Source organism: Drosophila teissieri, chromosome X, assembly GCF_016746235.2.
Source record: "Drosophila teissieri strain GT53w chromosome X, Prin_Dtei_1.1, whole genome shotgun sequence".
Classification (NCBI taxonomy): domain Eukaryota; kingdom Metazoa; phylum Arthropoda; class Insecta; order Diptera; family Drosophilidae; genus Drosophila; species Drosophila teissieri.
Window position 1 is genome coordinate 16,570,864 of NC_053034.1, and position 12,269 is coordinate 16,583,132.

At 43.7% G+C, this 12,269-nt stretch overlaps 2 protein-coding genes across 4 annotated transcripts in view; one reads left to right on the top strand and one right to left on the bottom strand.

Annotated features, from left to right (window-relative positions):
* LOC122623974 overlaps window positions 1-3,481 on the bottom strand; it is a 39,323-nt gene extending 35,842 nt beyond the window's left edge. For all 3 annotated transcript variants that reach the window (XR_006326431.1, XR_006326430.1, XM_043803385.1), the window contains exon 1: window positions 2,940-3,481. Coding sequence is in view for 1 of the 3 variants with exons in the window: in XM_043803385.1 (XP_043659320.1) it covers window positions 2,940-3,027 (88 nt within the window). In the remaining 2 variants the exon portion in view is untranslated. The remainder of the gene's footprint in view (window positions 1-2,939) is intronic.
* A 3,780-nt stretch (window positions 3,482-7,261) lies between these two features.
* Window positions 7,262-10,402, top strand: LOC122623973 (facilitated trehalose transporter Tret1). Its single transcript, XM_043803384.1, has 3 exons — window positions 7,262-8,111; window positions 8,260-8,763; window positions 9,438-10,402. Exons 1-3 carry the CDS (start codon window positions 7,838-7,840, stop codon window positions 10,238-10,240), a joined length of 1,581 nt encoding a protein of 526 aa, XP_043659319.1. The 5' UTR covers window positions 7,262-7,837; the 3' UTR covers window positions 10,241-10,402.
* Window positions 10,403-12,269: the final 1,867 nt, after the last annotated feature.

Genomic DNA, 12,269 nt, shown 5'->3' on the forward strand with positions numbered 1-12,269 from the left:
TTGGCCATGAAAACCGCAGAAGATTTGCCACCTTTGCCGCTGGGCTTATGATTTGCGGCAAAGAACACTGACAGTTCTTTATGAATGTCTTCGAATTACTCACTTTGCCGTTGACACCCTTCATTAGGCCACGCCCAGTCGGAAAACTTGCTCCCGCCCACTTTTCCCTGTCCTCAAGTGCGGCTAAAAATATTCCTTTTAATGTACAAAGCCGTGGCAGCTTATATAATTGTTGGAAAAACGAGAGGCATGGATGGCTGGACGCGGTCTGAGTAATTGTTGCAAGGCTGAGAGCTTTCGCTGACGCACTAAGGACGCAGGACCTTTTAACCCTTTTTACTTTGGCTGCACGATGCAACCGTTACTACACAGTGCAATGTGATTTCGAAAGCGAAAGTATGCGCAACAATTACTGCATTATAGTTTTTAGATATTGATCTGTTCGCGACAAGTGCCTGCTGCTTAAAATAAAATAGTATTCCAGAGTTCCTTTGACTTTGCAAGCATGCTGGCATTCCCCTTTCGAGTGCTAGGTCATGTTGATGAATCATTGTTTTCACTGTTGCAGCTGGTAACTGGTTACTGGTGCCTACTGGCCTTCGTGTTGCCCTCTTTGTTGCAGGTTCAGGCGCTGCCACTGCCACTGACAGTTAAATGGAGTGTCACCGCCGCCGTCTAATCAGCTGCAAAGGCAAACATGAGGCGAGGGCGGGGGCGAGGGGTGAGGGGGCGGCGACAATCTCAGATTAGTGTCGCCATATTGCGTGGAACTGGATCTGCGGCGTGTCTATGTCTGTAGCTGTATCTGTATCCTGTGGCAGTGGCACGTCCGTAAGCCAGTTAAGACAGGTCCCGAGCCCATGGGGCAGTTCATAGCCGCAGCAAGCGCGCCAGGTGGGCTGTAACCAATCCGTCAATGCACTCGAAGAAAAAAGGGTTAATTCGACGCTGAAAACTCTGCCAAACTTAAAGGAAACAAAATAGAACCCATAATCTATGTATAGCTACCCAATATCTGAAACAATTTATATAGACGCGCTGTAGCAGCCCGAGTTTTCTCACAGTGCTGCCCCAAATCGCCTGAAGCGAAGTCTGCCTGTTGTCTAGTATCGGTTTTGGGTTCAGATGCCTTCATTTTCATTGTGGCACGCTTAGGCCAGAGTGATGAGATTTCTTAACTGCGATTCTAGCCTATTTTTGGACTGCCAGCACAAGGGATGCTGATGTGGATGCTGCTGCTGATGAGGATGGGGTGAACCTGTCCCCGGGTTAAATCCCATCCCGGATAGACCCAACCGAAGTTGCGACTGGGGGAATACCAGATACCAAGTCAGCTGGCAGTGAAATGGGAAACCTTTCGGACAGAACGCCTTGGGCTTCAAGAGAATTATATGGCAAAATGATTCGATTTTGTGGATAATCAATGCGAGAATTTTCCCCGCAATAGAGAAAAACTGTAGCGCTCGGCAATTTCAGCTATTAATAAGCAATAAGCAGCAATTATTAAGTGCTTCCCTAATTGAAAGTTCGAAAAGGCTCATAATGTTGTTTAGATTGTTTGGCAAGCATTGTGGGCACCAAGTGTTGTAATCGGCCTAAACAGTTTTATGCTTTTAGTTGGCCAACAATTAAGGGCAACTTTTCAGGCACTTCAGTCTTTAATACTTAATATTTCGATGTGCATTCCTCTTGGCCAAAGTGGAATCACAGACTTTTGGGCAGTCAAAAGTGAACTTATAATTTAGACATGGGATAATTGAAATTGCCTTCGAGGATAGTCAAAGTTGCGTTCTGGATTTTCTGCTCTTTTCAATTCGCTGGGATTAGTTTAGTTGGCCACATTCCTTTCGTGTTGCACTTTTTCATGGCTGCATCTGTGGGGCAAGATGGTGAGATGGGGAAAAATGCTGTGGCAACAGTTTTCCAAGTATTCTGTGATAATAATAAAGTTTTCCTTTAGCTTCTGCTGCTGCTGCTTTTGCTGCTTGATGTTCACTTTGCACATTAACGCAAACGCTGCACAATGAGCAAAATGCAGATAATTACAGGTCGAAATAAATTAGTGAGCAAAATGCATATAAATTTAGCTGGAAAATGGAGTTGAAAACTTATGGAAACAACACAATATTAAAAAAAAAAAACATTGGTTAAAATACCTATGGGAAAATCATCATAAATGCAATTAAAATGTGCCTTTCATGTTCATAGGCACCCCAAATAATAATGGTTTTGTGTGCCATTTTGTGCCACTGTGCGCTGGGTGGAGCGACAAAAGGGGGGCGTGGCAAGTACGCCCCTGAGATGGAGAGCAGCTCGCGTTTTAATTTCATTAAGTACCGTTATGGCCCGCGCCGCAAGTGGAATGCAATGGGAGCAGCTCCATAAATTACGCATACGCCGCGTTGGCCAGCGGGTTTTTTTTCTTTTTTTTTTTTTGTTGCCCCCTCAGGGGAAATGCAATTGCACGAACAAGAAGTGGCGGCTCCTGGCTAATGGGCTACTTTAGCTGTGTTAATTACAAAGCGTTTAACCAATAACATTCACGTTTTGTGGCTGCGAATAGTGATAAGTTTTGAATGGGCTTTCCAGTCATTCCAGTCATTCCAGCATTTTGTATTCTATTTCCGAGAACTTGTGTAGTTGCATTGCGGCGGTTTATGGGACTTGCATCGTGTAAACAAATGCAGTTGTGGGAGAGGTGCAAGGTAAGAGATCAAATGCAGAAACGCAGATGGATTTTCACAAAATAATTGCCTCGCACACTGCGAGATATTTTCGAGCAATGAAATAATAGTTTCGCCAGTAAGCGTGTTTTTCTGCCGACGGTAATTTGGGTTGGAAAACATGCCTGTTTTTGGCAGTAGAGTGAGGCATTGTGGCACAGGGGACATTGGGGCATTAGGACTAAGGACTAAGGACATTGGGGACTAAGGACTCACCTCTGCTGAACAGGATGAGGTGCAGGAGGCACTCCAGGGCGGCGCCGTGGAATTTGTGCCTGTATTGGCGCTTGTTGCTCGCTGCCATTTGAGCTTCGATTTACATGTTCGTCGGATCGCCGGCTTTTACTTTGCACCTCTTTGTTTTCCCTTGCTTTTCCTTGTTTTCCCTTCGATTCCTTTGTTTCCTTGTTTTTTTTTTGCCGGCCTGGTCGCAAAATAAGAACTGCTACTTCTGGTGAATTATTCAGCCCGATGCCGCTGCACTTGTCCCATGAATATTGCAAGTGCGCCCTACAATTAGCCACACACTCGCAGGCAAAGTTACATCGACGACTATAATTATTTCGGTAAGCACACACACACACACATACGCTTACACACACTCGTACCCTGTACAAAGAAGCCTTCTAACAGACACTTGAAAAAAAAGCCAAATAATTGATGCAATTTTACGTTGACAAAAATGCGCGCCAAAAATTCGCTCGCGCTTTTGGGGGGAGCAGCTAATTGGGGGCGGGGCAGTCGCACGTGCGCTTTCGTCGAGCGTCAGAAACCAACTGAACTTGCAATGCTGGCAAAAGTCCCGTTTGGATTGGCCAACAGCAGATAACAGCAACAGCGGCTGTTAGCTTTCGTATTATGGCTTTAACCGTTAAATCGAACTCTTTGTGACGCATTACAAGAAATAGATATTTTAATGCTGCCATTAATAATTATGTCCATAATTAAATCAAATATCTTTGCATAGGGACCAGGTTATTACTTCGTGCATATAGTTTTATAAGCAACTGCAATTTATATTCTCATTCTTATTAGTTTTGATTTATTAAAAGGTCAGAACGGTAACATTTGACTGTTAACCCAACGTAACAGAGAAATTTGCAGCGAGCGGATAATGTTAAGCTTTTAATGCCTCTGTTTCCTGCTAATTCATTCAACAAGCCATAATTCGATTCAAATGCGTAAGGAAAACAAAATCTCACATTACATAATAAAATAATATTCTTTAACATAAATAAATGAAAACTTTTACTTAAGCCATAAAAAGATCTTACATTTGTATTTTTTGCTTATTATTACTGCTTTGATGCAAATGGCACCGATTCCATGCTGCTGATTGAACTATTAAAGATTAGTTTAAGCGTAACGTATTTCAATTTTTATAAAACTATTTTTGGCAGTGTGGCAGCACTGATTTTGTAACTGATAACAGCGCTGTTAATCGTCTGTTGGCAGCAACAAACGTGCCAGTCGATAGCAGTAATCGATATCTTCAAAGTTTGGCGCGCTCGTTCGCTGTTAACAAATCAAATTCAAAATGCAATTGATAAAATTTCGTTTGAATGTTGTTTTTGTTGCGTGAATAATCATTACAATATGGTTCTCTCAAGTATTTAGAGATATTTTATTCATTTGAGATATAATTTATTACTAAAAGTTTAAAGGAATTTTTGATATAAGCTATATGTTTAAAATATGTTAGCTGGATCACATATAAATATCAAATTAAGTTCTTTAGCTAAGAATAAAGACGTTGGCTGAAGTACATTTTAGTTGCCAGGCGGGGCGACTTTAGAGTTATGCTGACGTAGAAACAGTCCTCAGATAACCAGTTTTGATCAGTATACAGTGGTATTTCGTTGATTGATTCCTGAACAACTCAGCGGAAATATGACTAGAATCATTAGTCATTTGGTTTTGTGTGCTATATGTAAGGACTTACACGCGTAAGCAAATATTGTTTTAAACAAATATAGTTTAATAAAGAATAATACATATATGCTAAGCACACAGTAAATCAGATTCCCGAAAACTGAAGTACAAAGTACGCAGAATTACCTTGAGAATTTCGCTGCTGGAGGCTATCGGTCAACTGGGTATTTCCCTTCTACGTAGCGCCATTATCCGATTTAGGAATATATATATATATATATATGTATTAACTGGTCTGGGACTCTTATCTGATGTACACTGTATATGTTTCTTTAAAGGTGTTTTTGGGGCAGGCAATCTCACGTTTTCGTTGTTACTGTTTTATCAGCCGTCTGGCAAGGCATTTACATATATACAATCGAACGATTTAGTGTGTCTGCGTCTTTTTTTCTCGTTGTTTTCGTTATTTTTGTTTCTTCTTTTTTTATTTTGGCTTTTGCCAAGACATCGGCGGGTAATTGATACAGAATTACAAGCTGAAGCTGATTGATTGAGTTGGGCAGGGAGCAAAAAGCAGAATGGGGAAAGCCCCCGGTGAAAGGTGGCACTTAGCAGGAAACCAGAAATTTGCCTACGGCCATCATAAATCAGATTTAATTTAAATTATCTGCTCACTGCTTGCCGGCCATAAATAACCAAATCGTTTCACTTGGCCAGGCAACAGGCAACAGTTTTTTTTTTGTTTGTGATCCCAGATCCCAGTTCCCTTGCCTAAATTGCTCGATTTACCTAAATATTAAGCCATAAATATTTGAACTTGTCCAATTGGCCCGCAATCAGCATTTAAATATTTGCCGACATTATCGCGATTTCACTGCTTGTTGTGGTCGTAAAAACAGTTGCCACATTTTGTGGGGCTGCGATTTTGTTAATTAAAATAGCCGAGTAGCCAAATAGCCGAGTGGCCGAGCATTATTCATTATTCAAAACGATCTGGCCGCGTGGCAGCGGCGTGCATCGCCCTATTGATAAGTCCGGGGGTCCAAAAAGCGACCGCAAAAAGCTGGAAGCTAGAAGGTAGAAGGTAGAAAGAGCGCCGGGTATTAACATTCCGCTCGATATCGCATAATTTATGCACCTCTTCCGCAGCAAAGGTGGCAAGGAAGCCAGCGACAGGTGTACAGGTGAATGGAGAGGGCTGATAAGCTGCTCGTCTCTCTCTCTCTCTCTCTCTCTCTCCCTCTCTCTCTCTCTCTCTGTGTGTGGCGTTTTGGCCATTGGCTTCTGGCTTCTGGCTTTTGGCCAACTGCAGCCGCAGTATTCGCAGCGATTGCGATGATTACGAGTGCGATGTGCTTCGTAAACGGAGCAAAACAAGAAAACAGAAATTTCATTAACGAAACATTTGTGTTTACCTTATTAACATACCCTACCGCAGCAAAGAGTCCACTTCAATGCGCATAAAACTTGTTTTTCTTAATATATGCATTATATAATACAAATTTTTAATGCAATAATGACAATTTACAATCTGCCCTTAGTCAGAAAAAAGTTTGTAATGTAATACGTTTACGTAAATAAACATGATGCATAGATAATGTTGAGAAAAACAAATTTAATATCAAACCATTTCAATAGTTTTAGAACCTACGTAAATTTAAAGTACACACAGTAAGCAAACATCAATTTAAAGTATATACAGTAACCTAACAACAATTTAAAGTGCATACAGTAACCTAACAAAAATTTTAAGAGCATGCAATAACTGAACATAAATTGAAAGTATGTACATTCATTAACTGAACATAAACTGAAAGTACATTCAATAACTTAACATAAATTGAAAGTATGTACATTCAATAACTGAACATAAACTGAAAGTACATTCAATAACTGAACATAAATTGAAAGTATGTACATTCAATAACTGAACATAAATTGAAAGTACATTCAATAACCGAACATCAATTGAAAGTACATTCAATAGCCGAGCATCTGCAAAGTGCTGGATTGGTAACGTATTACTCGTACTTAGTCTTATCTGAGGGAATAACGAGTTGATATCAAAAGTCCCCCGATTCCGCAAAAGTGCGAAACGTGATTGGCTATTTTGGTCGGATTAGTGGAGTCATAAATGAGCAAATGGAATTGTTTACGCTTTAAATGCCTCGCATGCTGCGGGGGATTCCGCAACAGGGTATTTCGCTGGCCAACTAATGGCAGATTTTGGCTCTTCATTTCGGATTTTTTTATATCACCATATATATTCCCCCGCCCCCCTTTAACCTTTCCCTGCGTTGTGCCAATGTCAAGTTCGTTGCCAATGTCGTTCGATTCGGAGAGCAAAACGCGAGCGAGATACAAAGATACAGATAGTGGGGATTCCGCCGGTGTGCGGGGGCATCAGGGGGCAGTGGGGGGTGAGGTGGTGCGGTGGTGTGAGGAGGGGTCAGCGAGGGTGTCGCCGGATCGATTAGACAGCTAATTGCGTTCAAACGCCGCTCACAGCGTGCCTGCGGTGGTGGCGTATACGTAATCGCCGAATTCGCCTAATCGCGTATACGCCGCGTGTTCGCGTATTAAATGCAAACAATCAATTTTTAATTTGCAAATTATGGGGCACAGAAAGCACAGAAAGCACAGGCCAACAGCATAGCATCCATTTCAGTCGCCCAGCGAACGTCGAACGCAGCGGACGTGTTTTTTATTTATTTGCCGTCCTCTTGCTGCTGCCACCAAAAAAACGACAAAGCACTCAAAACAAAGACAAAAGCAAAATCGAAACGAATATAAAGGCGAATATTAAGGAATGGATTTTGGCGAATTTGGTGAACGTAGTTCGGCGAGCATGGGCAGCACAAAACTCTCGGCCATTCGAAACTGATAAGTGCAACTTGTGAAATTGATACTGGAGCGTGAGCCCTTGATTGAAATGCGCGGAAGTTTCCACTTGTCGAGCAGTCGGAGCTATCAGAGCCACAGGCCCAGCCAAACCCACAGGTGCCCCACTAGTCGACGACGTCGCCACCGCAGCTAATTGTGAGCCATTAATTGATTGGCAGCGAACCGGGCACCATCGGCTCCACCGCCGACCAGACAAGCCCCCCTTTTTTTTTTTTTGTTGTCTACTCTCCAAAAAGGCATCCCATCCCCCACATCCCCCTGCAACCAAGCCAATTGAATAAAAGGACAATAAAACTATATAGAGAGAGAGAGAGAGAGCAGCCACACTCACACGCAAAATGAAGGGCCAGCAGGAGGAGCAGCTGGTGCCGCCGCCAGCCTACAGGCCCACAGTCGTCGCCAAGGACAACGGAGCGAAGGACTCCAACGCGAAGGCGAAACCCCTCGGCGAGGGACGCAAGGCGGTGCTGCGGCAGGAGCTGATGGTCTTCCTGGGCAACTGCGGCGTCCTCGGCTCCGGCATGGTGGTCAGCATGCCGGCCGTCACGCTCAACCAGCTGCACGACGAGACGCAGCCCTTTTGGCTCAACAAGGACGAATCGAGTTGGTTTGGTAAGCATGGTTAACAGATCCTTAAGATAAGGAAATTATCAACATAAAAGGTTGCCCATCAACTTAGTTAGCCATCAAAAAACCTAGGATCCTTAGATACTACTAAGACAATGCACTAACCTTTTATCTTTCATCTCCTCGTGCGCAGCCTCCATCCAGAACATGGCGTGTCCCTTGGGCGGCCTGCTGGTCAGCTACTTTCTGGACAGGATTGGGCGCAAGCACACCATCCTGCTGACCAATGTGATAGGACTGATTGGCTGGATCCTGCTGGTGACCAGTTTCATGCACTCCGAACGCGACATGATCTACTATCAAATGCTGGTGGGTCGCTGCTTCGGCGGCATCATGATCGGCATGTTCGTGTCGCCAGTGGGCGTCTACTCGGCGGAGATCAGTTTGCCCAAGATACGCGGTCGCCTCATCCTGGGCACCTCGCTGGGCCTGGCCAGCGGCATTCTGCTGATGTACTGCCTCGGCTACTTCATACGCCACAACATCCAGCTGATCTTCGCCATCAGCTGCTGCTACCAACTGGCGGCCACGCTGCTCGTCTTCCCCATGCCGGAGTCACCCAGCTGGCTGCTCACCCGCGGCAAGGAGGAGCGGGCCAGGAAGTCCCTCCGCTACTTCCGTGGACTGCCCAAGAAAGGTGAGTCCTTAACTGAGAAGCCACATAGATAAGCGTTGCGAGTAACCAGGAAATATCGTTTGCTGTGGGAGATCTGATTGAATACACTTAATCGTTATCGCTGACTCATAGCATACAAAGTAATCACACAATCTGGACAGCAATTTGCGACTATTAGCGAATTAAATGAAGTGAGTGGGTGGCTGAATAGTCCGGCTTTATAGAGCTAATGTCAACATTGACCTTTATGGCATGCCGAGTGAAAAATGAGTTGGTAGCATTTCATGCGAAATGTTTTAATGGGACCTTTGGGTTCAGTCAGCAAAATGGCAAGGCAATGATAGTAATTATAGTAAAAAATGAAATTGGCTTCATCGTAATTATCTTAATGCAATCACAGCCTTAGTTTCCACTGCTAATTTATTCGAGATGCGATCAATTATGTTTCTATATGCTGATTAATTTGAGATTTGATCAGTTAAGATTCTATAAGCTGGTTAACTCTAGATTCGATCAGTTAAGTTTCTATATGCTGAATAACTTTAGATTTGATCATTTATGTTTCTAAATGCTGATTAATTTGAGATTCGATCAATTATATTCAATATTATGTTCTATATGCCTACCTTTAGTATTGCCATGACCTTTTGTACTCTTCTTACTCACATTTTGAATACATTTCCATCCCATTTCAGAGGTGGACTACGTACCGGAGTTCGAGGCGGAGCTGGCGCACATGCGGGAGCTGGCGGAGCTGAGCAACACCACCGCCGCCGCCGAGTCCCTCAGCCAGATGATCCATCGGCCGGAGGTGTACAAGCCCGTGCTGATGATGACCACCTTCTTTGGCTTCCAGCAGGCGTGCGGCGTGGTGGTGATCATCGTCTATGCCGTGCAGATTGCCCAGCAGGCGGGCGTCACCATCGATCCCGTGCTGGTGGCCGTAATGCTGGGCGTGGCCCGGATAATCACCACGCTCTTCATGGGCGGCATCTTTGAGAAGTGGGGCCGCAAGCCGTCGGGGATTTTCTCGGCCACCGGAATGGGCGCGTGCATGCTGCTCCTGGCCGGAGGCAATTGGTTTCCAGACACACTGGGCACCTGGCACTGGCTGCCGGTGGCCTGCATTGTCGCCCACATTGTGTTCTCCACGATGGGCATGCTGACGCTGCCCTTCTTCATGATCTCCGAGGTGTTCCCGCAGCGGGCGAGAGGCAGTGCGTCCGGGATAGCCATCTTCTTCGGCATGATACTGGCCTTCATAATGCTGAAGATATACCCGAATATGGAGGCCGCTCTGGGCACAGCCAATCTGTTCGCCTTCTATGCGGGCATATCCTTCCTGGCGGCGGCCTTCATCGGCACCTTTGTCCCGGAGACGAGGGGCAGGACACTCGAGGAGCTGGAGGAGCGTTGGCAGACTGGCAAGTTCACACGCCGCCTCACCATCGTCAATCTGAAGGATGTGGAGCTGCACGAAGTGTTCCTAAAGAAATAAGAGAGACATCAGGAATTTAGTTAAGCTAACAGATACGAGAAAGTGGACAAAATCCATTGTAAAGTAATCAGTTCCATTGACATGACATTCAATGCAAATGAAATGTTATATGTTATAAAACAATAGAAATGTGCATGTGGAACACGCATTTCCATTTAGAAATCGTGTCGGGTTTTTCAATCTGTGATGTGTTAAGTACTTAGCCTTGGCAGCCATGGAATGCGGCAATTTGATAATCAATAAAAACCATTTACCAAGTAAACAAAACTCAATTCAAGTGCATGTGGCGGTGAAATTAGTGCAGTGCGTATTCTATTCTGACAACTATATACACATATTTTTTTGTTTTTTTTTATTGATTTTTAACTCAACGCCTTGTATTATTATTAATAAAAAAGAGTAACTACTAAATGCTAAAGGCATACCAACACAATTTAAATGAAATACTTCCTATTAATTCCGGTCTACAGCGGTAATTGTTTTTCGCTCGGGAAAGCCTCGAATGATCGGAAACTGTGACGTTGATTACGGGGAAATAAATCAGCGAAATTAATTGGCAATTGAAGCGTCTGAAAGAGATAACGCATTTCAGATGCATTGACTGCAAGCGAATCTCGCATGTAAATGAAAAGTGTATTTACTTTAAAGACTCAAACTCAAAACTCAACTTCAGCAATGAGATGAAGGCTACAAATGTACAAATAACCTTGGAAAAAGGCACACTTCCAAGGTGACTTCATTGCCCCTTATCCAACACAAACTGTGGAATCCCCTTAGAGCAGTTGACACGTGCCCACTTTCCAGGTGCGAACCATGCAACTCAATTACCAATGCAATCCAGAGCCCAACCCTCGAGAGATTCAGCCTTCGGGTTGCCCAAGCGGCAATGGCAATGGGAATGGGTATGGGAATCCAAACAATGACTGGCCCACAAGTCGGCTAATGCTAATGCTTATCGGCACTTGATTGAAGCACTATATGCACGCAAGTATATAGATCGATCGCCAGTCGCGAATCTGCCTCCGGTGGGTGTGCGCTCGTGACACGATCATGACACGATCGTGACGGATCACGAGGCGAAGGATCCAAAGTGTATAGACCTATACACTATACACTACACTCTATATGGAGCAGATAGTGGGCTCTGACGTAATTGCAGAACACTAATTGAAGGCGCTGCGCAAACGTGTAGTGGCTATCAGCACCCAGCGATCCGGGAAAAGGAAAAGAAATCACATCGAGCGGTTTGTTTACCACTTGGAATGATATCAAAATACACCTGGTATACTATGGCATGTTCGGTACACTTCGTAATTCGCAGCAAATTGGACTTATTACTCTGGCACTTGGCGGGATTTTTGATTTATTTATTCTCGCCACTAGAGATATATAGATCGGTGATGATATAACTCCTTGGGTGGGCAGATTCTCATTGGCACAAGAGTGACTAGTTACAGCAAGTCACTCGAGAGTGATAAGTGTGTTGCATTCAATTACGTGTGACCGATAAGGAGTTCTGTGCCATTACGTTAAATGCCAATTTCAATGTTATAGCAGGGGTCAAACACTAATCAGATATCTTCGTTGTTAAGTTGCCTTCTGACTTCTCAAGTGTCGGCCTTCATTTTGTCAAAAACGTAGATAGTGCCGAGTAGAACTAGTCATTCGATTTGCTCAAGAATGTGGCGTATTTTGGCTGGAGCACGATGAAACACATATTTTTTAAAGCAAAAATATTTGCGTGTTTTGACATATCTGTCTATAAAATGATCAACAAATTAAAAGTAAGCCCTCGTTAAGCTCGTAATTTAATTTCAAATTAAATTATGGGGAGAAAGCCATTCAGAAATATGCGATCTAGGCAATAGTCGTACCTTGTTGATCACGAAACAATATTTTTCACAAAAATCAATGATTTAAAAACAAGATTTAAAAAACTTAACCGATCGCTGTTATCGAATCAGAAGTACTGTTAAGTTGCCACATGCTGTTAAGCTGCCACTACTGTTAAGCTGTCACATACTGTTAA

Bases quoted from the DNA above. Each gene is read 5' to 3' on its own strand.
- LOC122623973 (XM_043803384.1), top strand. From the start codon at position 7,838: ATGAAGGGCCAGCAGGAGGAGCAGCTGGTGCCGCCGCCAGCCTACAGG. The intron at 8,112-8,259 runs GTAAGCATGGTT...CCTCGTGCGCAG, and splicing joins GGACGAATCGAGTTGGTTTG to CCTCCATCCAGAACATGGCG. The intron at 8,764-9,437 runs GTGAGTCCTTAA...ATCCCATTTCAG, and splicing joins CCGTGGACTGCCCAAGAAAG to AGGTGGACTACGTACCGGAG.